General features: G+C 44.0%; 1 protein-coding gene across 7 annotated transcripts in view; it reads right to left on the reverse strand.

The window, feature by feature from the left end:
• The window catches only part of magi2a (membrane associated guanylate kinase, WW and PDZ domain containing 2a), a 200797-nt gene that overhangs the window by 67980 nt on the left and 107023 nt on the right, over positions 1-25794 (reverse strand). For all 7 annotated transcript variants that reach the window (XM_034290052.1, XM_034290051.1, XM_034290050.1 and 4 more), the window contains exons 3-4: positions 5076-5195; positions 641-856 (exon numbers count right to left, since the gene is read on the reverse strand). In XM_034290052.1, coding sequence (XP_034145943.1) covers positions 641-856; positions 5076-5195 — 336 coding nt within the window. The remainder of the gene's footprint in view (positions 1-640; positions 857-5075; positions 5196-25794) is intronic.

The following is a 25794-nucleotide window of genomic DNA, read 5'->3' on the forward strand; positions in this document are numbered from 1 at the left end:
GAAAAAAACATATCTAACAATCACCAACAATGGAACACAACATTTCTAATGGTCACTAACACTGGAACACAACATATCTAACCATCACCAACACCAGAACACAACATTTCTAATGGCCACTAACACTGGAACAAAACATTTCTAATGGTCACTAACACTGGAACACAACATATCTAACCATCACCAACACCGGAACACAACATTTCTAATGGCCACTAACACTGGAACAAAACATTTCTAATGGTCACTAACACTGGAACACAACATATCTAACCATCACCAACACCGGAACACAACATTTCTAATGGCCACTAACACTGGAACAAAACATTTCTAATGGTCACCAACACTGGAACACAACATATCTAACCATCACCAACACTGGAACACAACATATCTAACCATCACCAACACCGGAACACAACATTTCTAATGGCCACTAACACTGGAACAAAACATTTCTAATGGTCACCAACACTGGAACAAAACATTTCTACTGGTCAGTAACACTGGAACACAACATCTCTAACAATCACCAACAACGGAAACACAACATTTCTACTGGTCAGTAACACTGGAACACAACATTTCTAACGGTCGCCAAACAACGGAAACACAACATTTCACTGCTGAGGCTCACCTGGGGTAATGGCAATACCGTTGCCGTTGACGACGGGCCTTTCCTCCTCCTCGTCCTCTGGGGGCTCAATGCCGGCCTTCTCCATGTTGCTGACCGACTTATTCCGTTTTCTCTTCCCCTCGGAGCTGGGTCGGGCACCCGGCAGGAGCTCGTCTGTTACATTTAGCAGCAGAGGACTGGGATCACACAGGGGCTTCGGTGTGCCGTAGTAGTTCTCTGAAGAACAAAGAAAGAGATACTTTATGTTAATAATACTGTACGCAATAATATAGGTATAGCTTATCATTAATCATATACATACATATAAACTGAATTATCAATCATTACATATCATACATGTGCTTATTATAAAATGTAATCATATACAGTAGGCACATACTCATTAATACCAATAAACAAATGACACAGATTACAGACTAACATCTGCATGAAGAGGCTTGGGAGATGCTGCTCTGAGGCTGTCAACTGTTACATCAGTACAACAACTATAATAGAACTTTTCCCAAAAGAAATTGTGGCGGTAAAAGGTAATATTATAGCAATTTTATGTGGGAGCTTTTATTGTTACTTTACCAAAGGAAACAGGTGTCAAGTCACAAGCAGTAGTAAACCTGTTTAATAAGCAACAACACGCCTGCCTTTTGTAGACATTCCGTTTGCCTATGGTGATGTGTTTAAAAAAATATTTGCTTGGATGTTTTCTCCTCCTTGTTACAAGTTAATTTTCAGGCACTACAGTAGCGATCACAGGGGACAACACAAGCATAATGTGAACATTAAATGAAACTGTCTCTTTCAAGGGATATATTGTACAATTAAATATTGAACAAGAGCAAGTGAGAGTGACACTGCTATGGAAAGATTATTTAATGACATAATAATCGAATGGGACCGGGACCAGGAAGTGGAAGGCTAGTCCAGAAGACCTGTGTAAAAACAACAGCTGGGTGTTAAAGGTCCTCAAAGTTGATATACACAAGATTCGAGGCATGTCAAGGAGTAAGTACCCAAACATGATGACACTATCCAGAATACAGAAACCCACAAATACCCTGACAAGACTTCATATTGGTAACTAAAGACTGACACCATGAGAGCCTGGGACGTATTCACGTTCACATACAGCTGATCTACATGTGGTTCTTCATATGTGACATACGAGAAAAGACATTTAAATACACCACATCACGGCATGGGAAATGGTTTCAGGAGGAAAATGTTGTCATTGTGCAACACCATAGTGTAGGATTCATTTTAATTCAGTGAAACTGGTTGGAGGTGCCTATCAAGCTGGGGAACTTATTGGGTTAAGGTAGAATCACTACAAAACAGTTCTGAGATCTGGCATGTGAAATCCTTGATGCTCGGTATCTCAGGGATACGCTTTCCGGGAAAACTCTCTGGTCCCACGGTCTGGACAAAGCTGTGGGCTCTGTGTGGTCGACCCGCCTGCTTCCCCTGGGTGGAGTCGACAGCTCCCGGCATGTCAAGGGGTTTCTGGGTTAGTTCTGAGCACGCCGCTCAAGGTTTATTCTCGCTGATGCATTCACATACCGCCCACGCCGATCATCAAGCCCCTGGGTCTGCTAGCAGAGTACCCACTGCCAAAGTCTCCTCCACAAACACACGCACGGACGCACGCGCGCACACACAGACACACACACACACAGAAAATGACGCATGCCAGCACACACATACACACGCCTTGCAACAGCTTTCAGCCCAGAGATACCTGGCAAAGGCCTGAGACAGAGGATGTCCTTGTTTTTTGGATGTAAATCTGATGGTCTGTATGAGCTTTATAATGTGGAATCACAGTGTGAAATGGACGGGGTGCTCCTCCACTGGAGATTGGGTTCTGCAGCTAGAAAGGGTTTCTATGAGAGTGATATAATCCGACACTGGGATATCTCCTCTCAGTGGAGTTTATGCTCTTCTAGAGGAGAAACCAGACACCCAAAGATGCCTAAAATCAACTGTGATTATTCTAATACTGTGGATTGAGTATTAAAATGATAAAGCCCCAAAACATGCATTCGGCAGACAGTTTTAGCGTCCTGGAGAATATAGTGGCTAGAAAGACAATGTTGGTTAGTATCTCGAGTAATTGCTGTGGTTAGGAAAAGGCTTCCATAAAACTCATTTGCATCTCTGATTACACAGTGAGTGACTCAAATTTATAGGGGAACACATTTCTCTTTAAAAGCTAATTTAACTGTAGGGCTTAAAACAACAGTGCATCTGCTGCCTGAAATACAAAAACATGTTCAGACTTTCAGACTAACAGTACACATAAAACAAACACCTTATCTATTTGTGAGATCTAAAAAATTTCACAAAATGAAGAGTAAACAACAGCTTTCTTTGGGCTTGTTTTATACAATTCTGTCCACAGCTGGCAGCACTCAAGTAATCAACCATTGGCACTCCTGCTGAACATGACAGATCGATCCAAATTCCACTGACTCAAACCAACTGTAAATGGTAGAAACTGAAATACTTTACAAATAGTGAAAGGTAAAAGAAACATAAAATGTGTGTAACTTAATGCCACTGACAGATAAATCAACTTTGCCACATTCACACACCAGCCTTATTGGTCAGCACTTCTCACATGCAACACCCACGTCAAACCAACGCATCAAACCACACCCCTAACCAACACATCAAAACACACCCCTAACCAACGCATCAAACCACACCCCTAACCAACACATCAAAACACACCCCTAACCAACACATCAAACCACACCCAGAAGCAACACATCAAACCACACCCAGAACCAAGTTCAGACACCCTTCATATACACAAAAATAGCATGTGGAACATCAAATGATCAAACCATCAATCACTCAAAAACAAACAAATTGTTACAATGCTAGAATAGGTGCATATTGACTTTCCATAATGTAAAAAAGTCAATTCTGTTGTTACCCATTGAATCTGACATCCTCAAGCAAGGCTTTTGTTCTTATGAAACCCCAATAGCACAGATAATAAGAACATTATGACATGACTTCAGGATTGTATCAGGATAAGCTTCGGATAACTGCCTTTCTCACTGTCAAGTTGTCTGAGAAACAGTCCATCTCTCTAGCTGGCTCCATCTTTCTCAATCTCCCTCTCACGGTCTCTGTCTCCACCTGTTTTCATCCTGCTGCATCTTTCTCAGTCATTCCATTAATCCATCTGGCTTCATCGATCTGCATTTTACCACCTTTCTGTGTGTCCATCTCTCTATGTCTCTCACTCAATGCCCTTATCTCACTCTCTCAACACCCCTATCTCCACATCTCACCCTCCACGTCTCACCCTCCATTCCCCTCTACATGCCCCTCTCAATGTATCCTTCTCCCTGCGCTCCTAATGGGTCATTGCATATTAAGAAGGTAAGTGATGATGGAAAAGTGCAGCCACCCAGGGGGAAAAGGGTTTTCTCTCTCCGGATGAAGCCGTCATTGGAGAAGTGATACATGTGCACAGCTCCAATCTGAGAGAGGATCTAACATCGCTCCTGGCAACCAACCGTTAAATTGACCATCTGCAATATTATTTTTCTGCCATGACAGGCGCATAGCTGCAATGGAATTGATGCAGAGTTGTGTGTGACGGTCTCCCCCGTACCTGACGGTCTCCCCCGTACCTGAAGGTCTCCCCAGTACCTGGCGGTCTCCCCCATACCTGGCTGTCTCCCCCGAACCTGAAGGTCTCCCCCGTACCTGAAGGTCTCCCCAGTACCTGGCTGTCTCCCCCGTACCTGAAGGACTCCCCAGTACCTGGCGGTCTCCCCCATTCCTGAAGGACTCCCCAGTACCTGGCTGTCTCCCCAGTACCTGGCTGTCTCCCCCGTACCTGAAGGTCTCCCCCGTACCTGAAGGTCTCCCCCGTAACTGGCGGTCTCCCCAGTACCTGACGGACTCCCCTGTATCCGAGGGACTCCCCCGTATCTGACAATGGTTTAAGACACCAGGCACAGAGATACTCAGATCAGGGCAGGGAGAGAAACTGGACTGTAATTCTGGAGCTATAAGTGCTCAGAGAAGAGCCATGCTATATATAATTATATAATATGGGAGACAGAGCATTGGTGAGGAGCGGTTGTGAGGAGTGTCTTCTCTTCAGTGATTCCTGTGAGTTACATTTCAGTGTCCTTGGATCAGAGTAATGTTTGAGAGCTGTAAGCTACAAAAACACCACTGTTTTCTGTCAGAGAGTGGGAAGATGCTAGAAGAAAAAGAAACCTTGAACAAACAGCTACATACTGTATATATACTATGATACTTATTCCAACAAGCGATAGAATAAACTGTAAAAATGTAGAATACTGCAAAGTACATGAAATGAAAACATGAATTGAATAATTTACTATACTAGACACAAAGAAAAACCTTGACAACACCCCCCCACCCCAAAAAAAGAGAAGCCTGATTTTACCTTCATAAGTTCCACTCTCTAGTAAGGCTCCACTTTTTTCCAATTCCATAAACCGGTCAACAGACACAAAGTTGTAGTCAACCCCTGGGACCTCCCCTTCCTTGGGTTGCCTGGTAGTGCCTAGAGAGGAGAGAAGACAGGATTATGGAACTTGGACACGATAAAGAGTGGACACCATCACACAGGAGAAGAGCACGGTCATGACGCCCTTACTACAAAACCTTTGTGAGGCGCAGAACTAGAGTAAAATGATTGTAATTCTGTAGGGTACACAATGTGGCAGGCCAGCAAAAGAGGACTGAACACATAAATGTCTGATAAAGAACCAGAACAAAACAGAACCGTCGATCAAGGAAAGTCTGACCCTGAATCAGTTGCATCCTTTTATTCCGAGGGGGTCTTTCCAATGCACTTCTGAATTAAACGGAATACTTGAGAGCTTGCTGTCCTTTGGTGTGATGAGTGTGAAGGTTTCAGCTGAGTGATGCAACTACAATGGGGAGGAGGGAAATAAGTAAATTTTCAGCATGTCAAAGACTCAAGAGTAGACAGACAAAGAGTTCCTCTCTAAACCCAGAGGCCCAACGTCGTGACACAAACAGGAACGTGTCGCGACACAGACTCCACGAACCAGACCGGCATTTGGCGTGTCATAGTGGAAGTGAGAAAACCGTAAATGGTCTGAAGGGTTGGAAGGCAAAAACCTTGATTCTAGCAATTCTTAAGTAGGTGAAAATGTCAGAACGTTTTTTGTTTTTAAGCATCTTCATACGTGTCTCTAAAACACACCGTTAAAGAGTTGCTGTCCAGATGAATCTCAACTGATGAAATAATGCTAACCAGCTAAAACATTTGCACCAATTAACTCATGTGAACATCAACATAAGGGGCTATTCCTCAACAGTCTACCAATTTCAGCATAGGTGTCATTACATGCCAACTCCCTCCTAAGCATACTGCCATGTTCGAGAGACAGCTGTGATTGCTAGTAAGTTTTGTGTTGAGCAAGATATGATGCTAAAGCTAAATCAAGGTATAAATTAGTTCCAGAATGGTACTGCAAAAGCTGTGCGCTAATTAGCCTGTGTGCTAAAAGAGCTCCAGAGGTTAGGCTAATTGACGCTGGCGGTGATAACACTAAGGTACCCCATTGCAGGGTGATGAACAGCTTATTCCCACACCTCAGGCTGTTGTAGAAGCATGACCTACGGCAGAATTTGCTTCTGGAAGAGGCTGGCCAGTGGAAGCAAGAGGTGTTGAAGGAACCTGTTCTACAGCAGCCTTTGATACTTTGTTCGGCATATGGCTGTCTTTTGTATAATACCTACATTGGGTCTGTCTGCTAAGTGGGCTTTGGTTTATGCGCGGTGAATCTGGCATAATCAGACAGGACCCAGATGTCCACCAAAACGGTAAAGTGACTCACTCAGTAACACCAATTCCCTAACAAAAGGCTAGTAAGAATATATTTTTTGGTGCGTTGGTTCAGTCTTATATGCAGTGCCAATTTGTACTGTCTCGTGCACCATGTCAAAATGATGCTGCAGCCATGCACTAAGTCTGGGGCCACTACCTTGCGTCGCCCATCGCATGTTATTACGATATGACAGTAGGTGCAGGATTGGTGGAAATTGAGTGCCTCTGCGATGCTCTGACGCGAACAGAGCTGAGAGATACTCCATGTTTTTCTTGACTAAGCTGCCATTGGACACCACCGCCCTATCTCTCCACGCTTCTGTCGGCGTCCAAGCGTGAAATAACGTAATGAAAAGAAAATGAGTCCACAAAGGCCATTGAAGCACTTGGCAACGTTGTCTCAAAGCTCAATTTGTTGATTAATCAGTCCTTAAATGGGAAAAGCATACTGCGGGAGACACTGTGATCTAACAGTTGAGCGTTTTTCAAAGGACTTGTTCACGTTAAGAATAAGCTTACTTGGATAACTTGGTCATTAAACTTTCAAGTGGTGCCATGCAACTACAGTGGAAAACCTGCTTGTGTTCACTAACGTTTTTCATGCCTTCCTTGGGAAACTAATTCTGTCAGCGTTCAGCGTCAACTTCAAACCATTTGGCTCCACATTAGAACACCACACAGACAGATTTCCATATGATGCTTAAGAAAAGACAGCATGAAGCATGTGGTTGGCTATTCTGAGTCATGGTGTTATTCTAGGAGTAGAGGAGCTGATAGTGAACACAATTAGTACACTGTGTGTGTGTGTGATACACCAACTTTCCAGTGGTTAGGTCCCCAGTGCTACCCTGCACGAGGCCTGCATAACAACAACAGATTACACCTCCCGACAGCGCCAGGGAACGACAACACACGCATGTGGGAGCACACGCGCACACACAACCACACAAACACACGCATACACACCACAACACTTCAAAGGGAACCTTTGATGTCACGGAACTTCAGTATAATAAGCACCGTTTTCCAGTGGGGACTTTTCTATGGCAACACTTTCTAATAGAAGAGACCTATAAGGCATGCCCTTGTTACAGCATGGCATGAAAGCTGTTTGAAAAGCAGTTTCAAGTAGATGTATTAACTTCTGGGTCATCTGTTATACTTAACATTATAGTGTAGCAGACTTTGTAAGTTCTGGGTCATCTGTTATATTTGACATTATATTCTAACACCCTTTGTAAATTCTGGGTAATCTGTAAGATTTGCCATTAGTGCAACACAAGTTAATAAAGATGTAGAAGTCCATACATATGCTGATAATGATCGAGTAATCCTATGTTCTTACTTTTATTGAACCTTTATTTTAGCTGTAAGGCCATGCTGAGAGCAAATGTCTCTTTTTGAAGGTTTACTTATTTAATTCAACTCTTCTTAATAAACAAATGTCTCTTTTACAGATGAGCCCAGTATTAACATATACAAAAAAAGACATACATTATACAGCTTCACACGCGCACACGCGCACACACACACACACACACACACACACCAAGGACAGAATACATGTAGGTACACACAAATCAAGCACTACTTTCTCTACGGTCAACTGGCATCCTACCTAATCTCCTGTTCAGCAGGAGGTGCAGCAAGGAGAGGGGGAATGAATGAACACAGACAATTCATCAGAGGGGGGAAGCCATGCATTTTACTGGAACAATCAGCAAGCAAGTCTGAGAAAAACACAGATTACCAGAGAGCACTGCGACCAATCCCTAGCTAGACTGTCCCTTGGTTCAAAATGCTGATGACACAGAATAAGTTGAAGAAGTTGTCTTTCCGTGTACAACATTTTCCGTTGAACCCCTGGGAGTGTTGAGGGGAGTAGGGGTTGAGAGGAGAAGAGTAAGAGAGAAAACAATACACCTGTCTGAACATTTGCTCATTCATGGCTAGTCAAGAGAGAGGATGAAAGTTCCAGTTTGGGCGTGTCATATGAACATGATTTAGATGGATTACGCAACCAAAGGTTCACCTCGTAACACAACAACAACAATGAATGAACAGAAGAGTAATACCAGCTCAATGAATAAAATATGCACAAAAAGGCAGAGAGAGAGCTGAATGTGGAGGGCTTTCTCCTCTGAGCAGACTGGAGTTGCAGAGTGGCCTCTGGCCTCCTATGGCTCTCTATGGTCAAATTAGATAGTACTCCATAAACATGACCAATACATCAGCCCTCAGCACATACAGCTTATTACCATTAACCAGTAATGGAGCCAGGCATCGAGCCTGCTTTATTTTTAAATTCAAACCCATTCAACAATGCACTTTAGTGGAATAAATTAAACTAGCCCACTATGGCAGCCATTTGTATGTTGGGCTCCGTATTGTATATCATACATTAGACATGACCCTTAAGTACAACACATTACATCCCTGCTTTCATAAAGGGATCGCAACGTGAACCCATGAGTGAGCTACAAATGGCATTCACTACATGCGGCCCTACATTTGACCCGGCCCTATGGGCTCTACTCTAAAGAAGCCCGTTACTATGAATCGCAGCCCGTTACTATTCTGAAGTGTTTAATGAGTGTCAGACCATCTGCGAGTGGAAATATTTGCTCCAACATCAAACACAGCTGTGATGGCTGTGTAACTGAGATCCGGAGCAGTGAGTGCACATCCCCAGGCTCAGGGAAGGAAGACTAAGAAATACTACTCCCAGGCTTCAATCTCTCCCGTCGGACCCTGTACCCGCCCTCCAACAGCTAATATCAAGCCTGACCATGCCTGGCTATTACGGCAAAACAAAGGAAGGATCTCTGCTGATATACTGTCCGTCCCAACCAGTTCTGACGGTGGTCCTTCTGTCGCCATGCCAACGGCCTCCCACCATCCCCTCCAATCCCATGAGTGACATGGACCATCAGATGAGAGTGAGACAGGACCTTGACCAAGGCATCAACACTACACCCGGAGCCCTTGGCGTCTGTCCTCTTCCCCCCTCCAGTTCTGAAGATCTCCATCCTTCTCCCCATCTCTCCTCCTCTTCTTCACCTAGTCTACGAGTCTCTCCCGCTCTACCTCTGTGTGGACATATTTGGAGAGCAGCTATTACCGCGGTGTGACTTGAGAGCCAGCCAGCGTGATGGGAAAGACTGTAGGAGAGGACTTGAGGACGTACCTCTGTCCCCCCTGCTTACCTTCTCCTCCCCTCACACATACGTTAGCCTTCAGACCGCATTACAGACCCCTGGACGCCAGCAGCAGCATCTGCTTTCACAGCCAGTCAAAGTCCCAGCTAACGGAGACACACAGGCCCACTTAACCACTTCATCTTAGAAACGTGTGTCACTTAGCGAGCCCCTCCCGGGAGGAGAGTCAATGTAAAATGCAAAGCTCTGGTCCAACCACCTCCACAGACCCAGAGTGTGACAGGCTGCGATGCCGTCCGAGGGGCCAGGGCCACGTGGAGGGACGGGACCAACTTCTGGACGGCTCGTCCCCGCGTGTTGTGACAGGGTGACACTCGGGCCAGCGTTGAGCCTCCAGGGACCTCTGGCCAGGGGTGCTTAGTTGCCGCCTCCATTCATCAACCTAATGCCCCTGTTATATCAGCGAGAGGTGGTGTCAGCACAGCCTTTTGTCCAGATTCTGACCTGTTGGCCAATTAGCAAATGGCAGGCTTTCCTAATTCCTGGGTATTAACAGGATAGATTACGGTGCCATTCATCGCTGGCCAACCTCCACTGGGGACCGGGAATCTGGTAAAGGGGGAGCGAGGTGCTGGTGAAAAGATGCTTTCGCAAGAGCTTTCTGTTCAGGGGTTACGAAAATACAGTTGTGGCAAAAAATATTGGCACCCCTGCACTTTATTCAAGTGATGCATTATTTCTTCCAGGAAACTGCTGAAATTAATATATTTTTGGATATTGATTTATTTTTCTCTGGTTTGCAGATGAACAAAACAAAACATCTGAATAATTTAATAAATCTTATGTTATTCAATAGAGAAGTACTAAATTGTCCCGGACAATATTATTCCCACCTCGTAGAAATAATTTCATTTGAAGTAGGTGATTCTCCTTTACTTTAGAATTGATATCACCTGTGGGGAGTTGCAGGTGCCTACAATTTGGAAATCCCTCATCAGTTTGAATGAAGAAATGTTTTCGGTCATTATATGTATGGAGAGCATGGAGAAAATAAAGAAAAACTAAACAATTGTCTATTGTCAGACACAAGATATTTACCAAGCATGGACAATCTCAAATCTACATATTCATCTCCTGAGACATTTATATTCCTGTTTTCACCAGCCACAATGTTATCAGTATGTTTAAGACCTCCCTGAATGTGGCCACAAAATACACCTTGACGGAAGATCACAGCAGAGAGTGTTGGAGAAAACACATCAATCAACGACTGCATAGATTTAAGATCCATTTCAGACAGAGTAAGTAAGTTTGAGCACACACAATCTGTTGCCAAACTCAATGAAAAGGGATTGTATGGTAGGAGATTCAGAAGGACCCCACTCCTGAGACAAAAACACGAGCCAGGCTGCAATTTGCCAAAACCTGAGAAAAAACCCTGAACACCCCACAAAACGTCTGGGAGAATCTACTATGGAGCTTTTTGGTAAACAATTATTTACATTTTAAAAAATGAAGCCTTCAGTAAAAAGAGCACCTTCACAACAGTCAAACAGAGGAGGTTTGGAGTTCAATGGAGGTTTGGAGTTGTTGCCTCTGGCACTGGGTGTGTAGGAAGAAATCAGCAGAATACCAAGGCATTTTGGAGCGCAACGTCTGACCCAGTGTCAGCCAGCAGCACACAGACCCCAAACTACATCAAGGAATGGAACAACACAAAACACCGGACTGTTCCGAAGTGGCCAACGATAAGTCCAGATCGAAATCCCATTGAGATCCAGTGGTGAGATCTGAAAACAGCAGTCGGGAGGAAACACCCTTCAAATCTGTTAGAACTGAAGCAGTTTGCACCAGACGAGTGGGCCAAACTGCCAGGACAGAGGTGCAGGAAGCTCACACTTGGCTGTGCTTTCAAAGGCTTTGCTAACAACTAATGGGTCAAGGGTGTCAAGGAAATATTAGGTTCTGAAAGCAAATGTTTAAAAATATAAACAGAGAATTTAAGATTTTTTTATGGACAATAATGCTTTATTTAAAGAAAGTGCAAGATTGTCAATACTTTTGGCCACGTCTGTAGATTCAAGAAAACATAAATTATCCTCCAGTAAATATACGTCATTCACAAGTAAATACAAGTCATCCTCAAATTAACATATGTCATTTGCAAGTAAATATACGTTATCATCAATAAATTACAAATCATCCTCTAGTAAACATCTGCAAGAAAACGTATGTCATCCTCAAGAAAATATAATTCATCCTCTAGTAAACATCAGTCATCTGCAAGTAAATATACATCATCCTCAAGTAAACACAATTCCTTCTCAAGTAAAAAAAAAAGTCTTGGCTCTTATTCAGGGATTCCAGGGTTTTCCAATAATAATATAGATAAATAGAGGCCAGGCAAGTTTGATGTGACAAACCCAACACCGGCTATTGATGACCAGTAATGTGGAATTGATTGGGGGATGTCAACAGACCCCTCTGAAACCACCACCATGTCAGGTCCAGCGCTCCACTGGTTGTTCCCAGAAATGCATTAATAAATTAGCTGCCTGTTGTCTTCGATGACTAATGTCTGAAAGACCCAGAGAGATGGAGATGGGAATATATACATACACACTCTATAGAGGGGATTAGGGGTATACACTGCTCCAAAACATTATAAACAAAATCTTTACTGTATATTGTGCAATTTGTTGAGAACAAAATGACTAACGACGGTCAACAGAAACCAAAATCATCAACCAATTGAGGGTTGGATTCAAACTCACACCGATAATCATAGTAAACAATTGAAATCACAGGCTGCTCCAACTTGCGTGAATTTCATAACGGCAACTCATGTTGTGACTCAGTAGTGTACAGTATAAGGCCCCCACTGGCCACATGGGGCTGGGCAATGTCCTGCACCAGGAGGAAACCAGGGCCCACAGCACCGGCATAAGGTCTGACGATGGGTCAGAGGATCTTATCCCGGTACCTAACAGCAGTCAGGCTACCGTTGGCTAGCACGTGAAGGTCTGTGCGACCCTCTAAGGATATGCCTCCCCAGACCATCACTGACCTACCACCAAACCAGTCATGCTGGATGATGTTGCAGGCAGCATAGCGTTTCTCCATGGCATCTCCAGACTCTTTCATGTCTATCACGTGTGAACTCAGTGTGAACCTGCTCTCATCTGTGAAGAGAACAGGGCCCCAATGGTGGACCTGCCAATTCTGGTGTTCTCTGGCGAATTCCACGGTACTGGGCTGTGAGCACAGGTCCCACTAGAGGATGTCGGGCTCTCATGCCACCCTCATGTAGTCTGTTTCTGACAGTTTGGTCCGAAACATGCACACCGGTAGCCTGCTAGAGGTCATTTTGTAGGGCTCTGGCTATGCTCCTCCTGTTCCTCCTTGCAAAAAGGAGCAGATACCGGTCCTGCTGCTGGGTTGATGCCCTTCTATGGCCCAATCCAATTCTCCTCATGTAACGGCCCATCTCCTGGTATCTCCTCCATGCTCTTGATACTGTACTGGGAGACACAGCAAACCTTCTTGGGACGGCACGTATGGATGTGCCATCATGGAGGAGCTGGACTACCTGTGAATGGGCTGCATGTACCGCCTCATGCTACCAGCAGTGACAAGGACATTAGCAAAATGCAAAACTAGAGAGGAATCAGTCAGGAAGGATTAGGAGAGAGCAGTCTTTGGCCACCACCGGCAAAACCATTCCCTTTTGGGGGGTTGTCTTGCTGCTGCCTCTCTAGTGCACCTGTTGTCACATTCATTTGCACCAAAATTTGTGACATTGATTCATTATCGCTTATGCTTCCTAATTGGACAGATTGATACCCCTCAAGTTTAATCGACTTGGTGTTATACTGCGATGATTACATATAGTGTGTGTGTGTGTGTGTGTGTATATATATCAATCAAATGTATTTATAAAGCTCTTTTTACATCAGCAGTTGTCACAAAGTGACAAAACACCCAGCCTTAAACCACAAGGAGCAAACAACAGTAGTATTGCATTTCAGTGGCTAGGAAAAACTCCCTAAGAAGGCAAAAAAATATAGGAAGAAACCTAGAGAGGGGTGACCAGTCCTCTTCTGGCTGTGCTGGGTGAACATATTAAGAGTAAACATTTTAATAATTAATAAATGCAAGTGGGCTGAGTCCAGAGTCTATTTAAACTTAGTCCAGGTCGGACCAGATGGACAAGGACAGGGACAATGCGGGGGAGGGGGAGGTGTCAGCACAATGGCAGCTGAAATCGTCAAGTATCGTCTTGATCAGCAACAAAAGGACTTTGGACAGGGACAGCAATGGGTCTTTCAAGCCAGGTACTCCTCAGGAGTGGGTATAATTAAACGTTTTAAATGGCAGGAGACAGGGAAAATGTATTCCTTAGATCTACAAGGATTTATAGTGGTGAAGGAGAACAGACCCTACTCTCCCAGCACAATAATATAGCAGGGGGGTCCGGTGACACTGTGGCCCTATCTAGGGGAGGCCCCGGGCAGGGCCCAACAGGCAGGAAATCAATCCACCCACATTGCCAAGCATCAACCAAAGGGACACCCACCAACCGCAACCACCCTGAATGAGGGCAGAGTATTGCCAGCAGAGTACAGCCTAATTGCGCAACAGAGAGACAACAACAAGCCAGTGACTCCGCCCCCAAATGGCATTGGAGGGAGGGCATCACAGTGGCAATGAGAGCCCACCTGGCAAGACCGGGTGGACAGTATCAAGGCTTTCTGGTCACATTCAAGCCCCTGGGCCAGACTGGACATAATCATAGACCATGCTGAAGAGATGAGTCTTTAATAGACACTTGAAAGTTCACATTTCGAACCTTAATTGACAAATCATTCCACAGTAGTGGAGCTCTATGAGAGAAGGCCCTGCCTACGGTTGTTTGTTTAGAAATTCTAGGTACAATTAAAAGGCCTGCATCTTGTGATCTAAGGTTAAGTGTAGGTATGCATGTCTGGATCATTTTAGCGAGGTAAGCAGGACCAAGTCCATGTATTGATTTATAGGTTAACAATAAAACCTTAAAATCAGCCCTAACATACAGCCAGTGTAAAGAGGCTAGTACTAGAGTGATGTGTTCAAATTGTTTTGTTCTAGTTAGGATTCTAGCAGCCGTGTGCAGCACTAATTGAAGTTATTTATTGATTTGTCAGGGTATCTAGGAGTAACAAAAACATGTATTCGTTTTTCTGCATTGGTTTTTGATAAACATTTTCTGTTTGTTTTTTTCAAAGATGAAAATAAGCAACTCTTGAGACATTTTACATGTTCATCAAAGTAGAGGTCAGGGTCAAGGGTAACGCCAAGGTTTCTTACAGTTATTTGGGGTACGACCATGCAGCCGTCGAGGTTCACAGTGAGATCTGCCAACAAAGCTCTTTGTTTCTTGGGTCCTAAAACAAGCATTTCTGGTTTTCTTGAGTTTAAAAGCAAGAAGTTCTCTGTCATCCACTTCCTAATATCTAAAACCCAGGCTTCCAAAATAGCTAATTTTGGGGCTTCTCCATGCTTCATTGAAATATATAACTGTGTGTCATCAGCATAACAGTGAAAATGGACATTGTGATTCTGGATTACATTACCCAGAGCAGCATATTTGGTGAGTACAATAATGGGCCCAGAACTGAGCCTTGAGGAACACCAAAACATACCTTTGATTTGTCAGAGGATATGCCATCCACACATAGGAACTGATATCTTTCAGATAAATAAGGTTTAAACCAGGCTAGAACATGTAGCCCAATATGGGTTTACACTCTCTCTAAGAGAAGGGAGTGATTTATAGTGTCAAAAGCAGCATTAAGATCAAGAAGCAACAGGACGGATCTCTCTCTCGCTCTCTCTACGATAGATAGAAAGATAGATAAAAAGATAGAGACCGACCAAAAGCTGGAAACTGTCAGGATCAGGGCATTGAATCATTGCAGTACAGTAGGCTCCCACTGCTTTCACTGAAACATGTCAAACCCCCAGGGCCAGACGTGTCAATCTGCCAAATCTGCATCATCAGGAGAAATGTTTTTCTGGTCCCTTTAACTGTGCCTGTCTGGGGAGTAGTCCCTGAGTAATTAAGCAACTCTGAGACAGTGACAGATGTGTTTGTCATCTAGCTCATCGTCGGAGGCCCCTTTACTGATTACGTGCCTCCTCATCAGAGTTCCGGAGAAATCCTCATTCTTAAGTAACCGTCAGGGAGCAACACACTCTGTCACAAAACAAGTCATATCATGGTTTATGTGGTTAAAACATTTCAATCCAGCAGAATCACGACGCTAACTTTCTTTGATAGTCATCACTTTTGACCTAGGAATTCGATAAAGAAAATGCCACCAGAAGGAATGAGTACAAAGGCACAGAGACAGACACTGATCCACCATAAGTGTGCAGAACCTACCCCTAAAAAGAGGTTTGATCATGTTTGTGTCCCTGATGCTCAGAACACGTGTCCTCTTCCTTCTTCCAGCGTGACGAAGAGCTCCGGATTCTTTTATCACGTTTCAAACATCCTTGTCCTTAAACTATTGTTTTTTTAAAATAACTGCCTTTGATTTTTTTTCCCCCTGCATCTGAGTGTCGAGGGATTCAAAGCAGTCAAGGAAGGAGAAACAACAACACCATCGTAATTCCGCAGCCGGGAGACACTTGACAGTGAACGCAGAGGTGCTGAGAGACACTGGGCAACCACTCAGACCAGACCCTTTAATCTGGAAGAATCCAAACATTAGAAAAGACAGGCTGCTGCCTTTCTCCACACCGCTGTTCCACTCTCTATCCCCACTATCAACGAACGACAGGGGCTTCGCCACACACCCACACGCACACACACAGAGAGAGACACAGATTAGGAGGTAGCTGATGTCATCGTTTGGGTTTGTGTCCTCGATGTGTGTGTGTGTGTGTGTGTATGTATACTTCTGCATCCCAGACACAGTGGGACTGCTGGAGGATGTGAATGTGCTGCTGTCAGCCTAATCCTCCACAATGGAAGCAGAGCCGTCCCTATCCCGGCCAGAGACCACATTACTAACCAATAAATGACACAATCTGTTTGTCAGGGACCCCTGCCAGCTTCCTATTCAGATTGAGTTAGGACGGCCCCATCACAACCAGTTAAACACCAAGGTTTAGGACGGCCGTTCTAGCAGACAACAGGTCTACATCATCATGACCGCGTTTGGCTCCGGGGTCGAGCTCTGGACGTCTATCGGAGCGGGCTTTCATCCCGGACGTTAATTTGCTACAGTTCTACTTTCACGGAGGCCAATTCGTCAGCCTGGATAGTGGGTGGTACTGCCTGTTGATTCCCGCCCGGGTTTTCGAACCTGGGATCATGCCAGGTCAAAGGAGGTAATCAGTTCTTAGCATGGTGGCAATCATCTCACGCAGAGACATCTGACCCCTTCGTCCCAGAGGTTAAGGGCCGATCACCAGCAGCTGGAGGTCTGTTCACGTGTGCTTGCTGTATGTGGTGTTGTCTTGTTGTGTGAGTGCTTTAGTGTGCGTATTTGCAGGATGTGTGTTACCATCCTTACAGGATCCTCCCAAATCTACACACACACACACACACACACACAGGAGCATGGTGCAGTGTTGGAGTGTTGAGTAAAGAGGTAAGGAGTAGAGACACAGGCTCTGCCACAGCAATCCCAGACTGTCAGAGGTGTAAGAGGACCACTTCAACGTGAAATGCTATTTACTGCATATCACCTCCCACTTGAGTGACTGGAGTGTATACAGGAGCTACACATAAATCCTGAAGGATGACTTCCTGGGAAGGATTTGAAATGGTACTTAGAGCAATTACAATATAAGTATGTGACCTCTGGATCACATTAGCAAGCTATATGATGTACATACACTAGTGTACAGCAAAACAGTAGTATATTTACAATACACTGAAACCGTTTGGATTCAGAGTAAATTCAGCATCAACATTCAAATTGACTGTGGTTTCTGGTGGTTGAAATACCTTTAGTTAAATGCACTCAACATCCACCTGAAAAAGAGTTTCACCAAATGATCAAAATGAAAATGCTGTAAAACAAAATGAGGCTACATGATGTGAAACAACTGAGAAAGTGACCCCAGACTTAGTCACCAGTTCTCCAAATTCTATTCCACATCAAGTTAATGTGAAAATAATAAATAATGAAAAGGTCTGCATTATTCATGAAGTTTTTCTTCCCTCACAGCTTTTCTACTTTTCGCTGGCGGCACAAAATGTGTTCTTGGAGACTTACTCACTGACTTGCTGTGTGGAGTAAATAATGGTTTGAGGAAAACGTTTTATATAAGTAATACTGAAAACATTTACAGAGAAGAAAGTGGGGTTTTTGTGTGTTTTGTATGGGGAGCAGAAACCCAGGCAGTAAGATGAAGACGAGGGTTAAAAGAAGTTGAGATCACTGGGTACATTTCCATACACTATTCTTATGTGCTTAACAATCTGGTCTGAATTGCTTTACTATTATAGGCAAAAGGCTTGCTTCCCCCCCCATTTCCATTCCCTTTAACATGACATTAACCATTAAATACTACACTAAAATGACAGAAAGATAGTGAACGCAATGGATGACTGAATGGATGTTGGGATTATCTACTGAATTACAGTAAAGGGGGCCAGTTTCACAATGGTTGTGAAATTGGACATCCCCGAGTTAGGGTTAATATCTTTGTAGAAATACATCCCCTACGTGTCAATTTGTTAACTTAAAGGACAATTTTGTTTGCTCAAATTCTGTCCTGTTTCACTGGTTTTCACAGGTCTACACACCCCTGTTAAAACGCCATGTTCTTTTGATGTAAAATAATTAAACAAACATAAATCATGTCAGAACTTTAATTAACGTGAGGAATTTGATTGAAAAACAAACTGAAAAAATAACCTGGTTGCATTAGTGTGAACACCCTTAAACTAATACTTTGTTGAAGCACCTTTTGATTTTATTAAAGCAGTCAGTCTTTTTGGGTAGGAGTCTATTAGCATGGTACATCTTGACGTGGCAATATTTGCCCACTCTTCTTTGCAAAAGCGCTCCAAATCTATAAGATAGTGAAGACATCTCCTGTGCACAGCCCTCTTCAGATCACCCCACAGATGTTCAATTGGATTCAGATCTGGGCTCTGGCTGGGCCATTCCAAAACATTAATCTTCTTCTGGTGAGGCCATGCTTTTGTGGATTTGGTTGTGTGCTCTGGGTCATTGTCATGCTGAAAGGTAAACTTCATCTTCAGCTTTCTAACGGACGCCTGAAGGTTTTGTGCCAAAACTGCCTGGTATTTGGAACTGTTCATAATTCCCTCCACCCGGAGTAAGGTCCCGGTTCCAGCTGAAGAAAAACAGCCCTAAAGCAAGTGCTTTTGGGAGACTTGATGTTTAATTTTAACCCTGTTCTTCACTCAAAACCTTCCTGTTCGGACATTTTTGGAAAGGAAAGAAAAAGGTGCAGTGGTCGCTTACATTTCTCCGGAGCTGTATGTGTGTGTATATAAATATATATATATATATATATATACAGTGGATATAAAAAAGTCTACACACCCCTGTGAAAATGCCAGGTTTTTGTGATGTAAAAGAATGAGACAAAGATAAATCATTCTTCCAAATGATTCATCCGATTCATCCAAATCGACTTAAGGAGGAAAACGTTAACTGAGCGTTCTTTCTCCGTTCGTCCTCACTCTCCCTTTCCTCCTTCCTCTGACCGTCTCTCTTACCTTTGCTCTCTCTTCAACTCCTTCCATCCCTTCGCTACTCTCTCCTCCATAGTATTTTCCACTTAAGCTGGATCCAATTACAGTGTCTCCCGGAGCCCCCCTCTCTCGGACAGAAACTGACCCATAACGTATCCCTCATAGGGCCGCCATCTCTCTCCCTAGCTCTCTTCCTCCCTCTTGCACCCCCCCTCCCTTTCTATCTCTCTCTCACCCCAACACCAAAACTACCTCCAGGCTTGTACATGGGGACTGCCGGCTCTGCACAAACTCTAATCGGATCCTTTTAAAAGGTGCTCACCATGACCACTCTCACCAAGGTAATTAAGTTTTTCTCTCCCTCCTCCTTTTAATGTCTGTGGGTGGGGCAGACAGGGAGCACTCAAATCGTTGCTCCTCTACTCCTCTTACAGTAGGGCTAATCCAATTTCACCCGCAGAAAAATAATCTCATGCCATATACTTTTTCAATGGGCTATTTTATGGGTCCCCGTAAAAGCCATTCAAGTAGTGTTGAATATCCCAGCCTCATTGATTTTTTTTTTTGACCAGTAAAAAGAGGGGTTTGGGTCTTTTTCTCGCCAACTGTATTTCTCTCTACGGACACCTGGTCTCCCTGTCAAACCCCCTCCGTCCTTTCCTCTCTACCGACACCTGTAAAGTCATTCTGGAACATTCCCCACAAACTCCCCTGACGGAATACAAATTAGCAAATTTCTCGACTGATTAATTCCGGCACTTTTGAGACGATTAGTTGAAGTCAATCAGATGAATAATATATGGATGCACTCCATCAAAACGCCACAGAGTGGAGCACGAGGAGAATGGATGGGGGGGAGGTTCTATAAGCAGCTTAGTCACAATGAATAATAAAAGCCAGTTTTCTGTGTGACAGAGAAAAATGGGCGAAGGTTGTTGGGTGATAACCAGACCAGGGACGCAGACACTTGGAGCAACACCTGAATGACATAACACCCGTAAAACAGGTGGAATTCCATTCTACAGCATTCAATTTCAGTATTTCGCCAGATCCAGTATGTACCTACAATAAAAGCAGTGGCTACTGACAATCTATGGAGCTGTGGAATTTGAGGGACATTACTACAAGATATAATATTAATTAAGTTATGAATATTCACCACCTATGGGGTTTTCTCAAATGTGATGTGTTATAAAATGGGATTGCAAGAGATTTAAGTATGATTTTGCCTGGGCTTGGCTACATTTTGTTTGTTTTTACCTTTAGAAACTATCCAGGATGCAGTTGCTCATTCCTGTTCCATGATGCAGCCTCCACAGTTCTTAAAAATAATGAATAGGTTAAGCAGTGAGTTTTTTGCTTGCCCCAAAGCAAGCAAAAAAGTAGGTAAGTAGGTAAAAAAATATAAAATAATCATTAGTTTTTTCTTTAGCAATATTGTTAGTATCCAACTTGTTTATTAAACACATGATTCTGATTATACTGATGCAAAAAATAAAAAGTGACAGACTGCCTAGATGCAATTAAGAGATGGACACACTGAAACCTCATAAAAATAATTTGCAGCCAAACCAAGCTTGTGCTATAAGAGGGCACTGAGCAAGATGAGCACATTCACCCTTTTGCTGGGTAATTACAAAATCACAGCTTCCCTCAGCGAGAGAAACCTTGGGAGTGACTTTTTCCTCAAACCTCTAATGTGCACATCCAACATATCAACGTCTATGTACAGTCTAATTGTTAGGATCAGGTCTTTTTTATCCACTGGATACAGAAAAGCTTGGGCATTCCCCAGTAACATTTCGACTTGATAATTGAAATGCATTACTGGCAGGATTATTGCTAAGGTTTCTGTCTCAACAAACCTCTCAGAAACCCCACATCACCCATTTTATTCAGCCTCTAGTAGCCAGCTCAATATAGGATCAGATTTAAGATTCTGCTGCTCAACTTTAAGGCCTTCAAAGGTGATGCACCTGAAGTACATAACTGGCTCCCCAAAATGCAACTAACGATCAACAGACTCCAACAGCCTGGTAATACCACACCACAACCCAACGCTCAACCTATACACGTCAAGGAGGGAGCTTACAATTCCTCATTTAAGCTAGCAATTGACATTGGGTTGTTTAATTTGCTCAGTGGATTTTAGAAATTAGTAGATAATGCGTTCATTTATTGTAATCATTGATTAGCGGTGGCCTCATATTTTTTTAATAATTGTTCTACAGAACCATCATGCGAAATACAAAAAGGCGGGTAGGCTTCACTAATGCCCCCCCTCCCCCATTACGGCGCTGCACATGCTTCCACACCTCCCTTCCTCAGAAGGCTGGTGACAGTCTGGCATCCCCCTCTCACTCTGAAATCCTCTCTACCCTTGAACTCTTACCACATCAGACACCAAAACAAGGTCTCTAACACCTGGTAACACATGTACAGCACATGTCATTGTGGTTCGACGTAACGGTAGCTGGACAAACCAACACGTGTTGATGAGTGCAGTCGACTGGTTGAATTGAATTTCAGTTCCATGTAGTTACCCAGAAACCCAAGAGTAGCAGCTGTTGTGCAGTGGAACAGAGACTACATCCATCATTTCAGCAACCACCAGCCTATTGGGGGATATACTGCTCTGCGGTAGAATGAATGAATAAATCGGTGGGTGAGTCATTCATTACTGGGGTTATTTTAACCTCTCTGTCTTTCACCTGCCATGCTTTGCAAGCATTAATCTCCTTATGTTGAAGAGTAATAATACCTAAATGCGCAGTATGAGTTAAGCGTAGCGCCGCTAGCTAACTGCTAACACCAATACAGTACATGTGGTGCTCAATGGAGCTGTCAGGCAGACTGAATTAACAGATGTTTGGTGAGTTGATAACATGCTGTGAAAAGCACGTCCCTGCCCTGATGGTCAATGAGCCCAGTGGATCTGAAACCAGTTATCAGGGAAGAGATGGATCCTTTCACACACAAACACCACAGCCAAGGACATACAGGGGAAATAAGTAGATACTTAATGCCTGTGAAGAAAGAACCGGCCAGAAACAGATGTATTTTGTTCAGAGGCTAAATGCATCCTTGTCTGTGTGTGTCTAGTCCCAAATGACCATATTTCTAGTCCCTCTGCAAGCAGAACTATCCTGGGTGAAATGAAGGAGAGACTGCGGAGGGAGAAAGAAAAAAATCAGGAAAATAATATGCTGCGGTTCAAACACAAAATGAAATTATTACTCCGCCGTGATGGATGATACTTGAAAGCTGAGGAGCGAGGAACTTCAAAGAGTATAAAAAGTTGACTTCTTTACACTGGCAGAATGGTGCTATCTTGGAAACAGGACAAATTGCAATCTGGGTCTTTATTCAAGGATTCATGACAGGATTCATAACAATTCAAAAACTGAAGTTGCAGGAACTGCCCAGGTCAAGTGTCTCTCTGAGTGAAAGTGTGTTTGTAGTTGTGTGTTAAGGAAAGAGAGTTCTCTTATCTCCTAAAATCCCAGGGTGTCTGCAGAGCTACGCCTGACGGAGAAGACTAGCTCTTTCTTCTTCTACTGATCGAAGGTTTCATTCACATTTCATAGCTGAGCGACTCTTGACAGACAGGGCTGCATCCACCACCACGAAAAGTGAGGGAAAGATTGAGAGCGAATCAGAGAAGACTAAGGACACGTCAAGACGTACAGAAGCCTTACTCTGGTCTTAGAACATCCACCATTTGATTTGGAGTATTTTAGGAAGGATGACAGCAGGCGGTCTGTGCTATCCGACAACAAATAAATGGACAACCTTCAAAGGTGATTGGGCAGACAAGCAGTAGACCATCTTTCAGACCAGTTTTCATTAAATGAACATGTCGCCCATTGAGTTTGGTGTCAAATCAACGAGGGGGTGAGAAGAAAGTGAACGGGTTCCCATGCCTGGACATTATAACAGTGTGGGTCTAAACACTCCAGCTTGATCATGATCAGCTGCTGTTTGAGTGACAAGTGAAAATGTGTTGGCCCCCGTGACAGTGGCTAGGTGATGGATAGTGTAATGATGATGGTAGGCAGATTGTGTGGGCGTGCGTGTGTGCAGAGATCGTTGACTAGCATTAGTGTCTCACTCCTTGAATAATAAATGTAACACGACTTGAAGGCTAAACTACCGCAGCCAGTCCAAATGAAATGTAACAGCGTAAGGGAATGAAATAACACTGCAGAATAAGAGAGGAACCTTAACGGTGGATAGAAGGATGAGCAGAAGCGAGGAGTGATAATGTCATGTGTGACGCGTCGGTACGGAGGTCATTAAGGTGTCATTAAGGCGTCATTAGAACATCATGGCTGCTACCCTGAGGGCCTAAACAAACCCTCCGAACGGCTGCTTAACAGTGTGGAGGAAATATCTGGGATTGGGAGGAAATGCAGGTGCGGGGGAGGTTACATTAATCATAATACTTTATGTATCCTAGTGTAAAACGGCATGTCTCTCCAGGAAAACCTTCTTTTCCCTACCGGATCATCAGACAAAATGGCCCAGACATCTGTTTTATATCAAAACCGGTCCACTACAAAAAAACAAAATAAACCTAGGTTGTATTCATTTGGCAAACCCTAGCAAAACATAAAAAATAAAGAAATATATGTGCTTCTTATTATACAGTCCCAGCCTGTTTTTGGCTGTCTATCTTCTGTTAGGAAACTAATGAATATGTGCCTGTAATGAATAGACCCGGTGCCTCCAGAGCCAGATCTATATTAAATCGCATGGCGTCTGTGTCTTCTCACTATCTGACCCTGACACCTTCTCTCCCTCCCCAGTGTGTCTAACGCTGAGCCTGCAACGAAGGGGCTTAGCCTTGCATTCCGTCAGGAGATCCAAAGGAGGAGAGGAAGAAGGGAGGAGGTACAGAGGGGATAAAGAGGAGGAGGGGGGGAAAAGCGGGTGGGTGGGGTTGAGGGGGGGGTTAGGAGGTGTAAATGAAGTGGAAAGGCACTAGGCTTATCCCGACAGGATGGCAATGCATATTTATGTCCCTGTCTCATTGTTACTATTAATCTAGGTACGTTGCGGTCTTTTGTCGTAGACATCCGTTGTCAAGGAAACGATGCTCCAAACACTGAGACACCTGACAGTACCGGGAGGATACACAAACAAACAACCCCAGCAGGGGGGGAGGAGGAGGAGTAATGTCATATCACTCCCCCTTTTGTTGTGCTGTACAGTATGTTTAAACTCTGTATGCGCGCGGGAGTGCGTGCGTGCATACTAGCAGCGCACCCTTCCTTTTGGAAAAATGGATCACTGTCCATCCTTGGCTCTTATTAAAGCATTACTCTCACACCTCATTGCCAACCCCTTCAACCTGCACTCACTTCGCTCTCAATTCTAGCGGACGCAGAAAAAGGTCCGTTCTCTCTTTCTCACCGTCTGGGCACTTCTGTCAACACCGGGTACTTTTGTCTCTGGTTTTACCGTGGTATGGTATACAGCGGTAAAACTGTATACAGTGCACGGTATACAGCGTGCACTCTGGTGTTTAGGACGGCACCTGTCTCGTCAGGTTTTCTCAGAGCTGCGGTTTGCGTGCGAGTTGTCAGTCTTTGGCTGCATGCGAGTGTCATGACGTGCCTACTGGTGTTTTCGGTGAATGTGAGCCTGTCTGTGTTATGCATCAGCCTGAAAATAGTTACCGGTTTACCACACGAGGTAGGTGTGGAACAACTACAATCTGCTCTCTAACATGAACGGCAACTTCTAATGAAAAGCCCTGTCACAAAATCACAGAATGCTAAGTAGACTTGAATTTGTTGTCAACCTGTTGTCTGCCGATGTTGTCCTTCATCGCAACACGATTCCACATGCGTAACAGTTGTTTGATGTTTTCACTTGTAAAAATACCTTTTTCTGAATGACTAGGTGTGTCTGAACTTCTGACGGTTACTCAACATCTTTTCTTAGGCAACACGCTTCGGACAGATTATCCACGGAGTAACCATGGTAACGGTTTGCTGTTTGGCCGATGTGTGAGGGTGTGTGAAGTGTCAAGAGTTTTCATATGCCTTTGCTTGCCTGTCAAGTGTGCGCTTGTGTGTGTCAGAATCTGTTTTGTCAGAATGTGTAATTAGGGAATATGTGTGTATGCATTTCAGTGGAAGCGCTACAGTGTGCATAATGGAGTATTGCATTAATGACTCCATAATAAAAAGGCTGTGCTGTAGAGGTTAACTATCTCTGTCCACTCAGACAGGACACACAATGAGCTTAACAGAGGATCTAGCGTAGGGCTGGGAAACGGACGAGGGCGGGGGTCAAGAGAAATCTTAACCCAGGAGGGGCTGAAGGAGGGGCTGAAGGAGGGGCTGAAGGAGGCGCAGTGGCTCACAACTCAACTGTGTACACATCCGTTGCCACCTGCAGTCGGAGCGAGCCA

The sequence above is a fragment of the Esox lucius genome, chromosome 23, assembly GCF_011004845.1.
Source record: "Esox lucius isolate fEsoLuc1 chromosome 23, fEsoLuc1.pri, whole genome shotgun sequence".
Classification (NCBI taxonomy): Eukaryota; Metazoa; Chordata; class Actinopteri; order Esociformes; family Esocidae; genus Esox; species Esox lucius.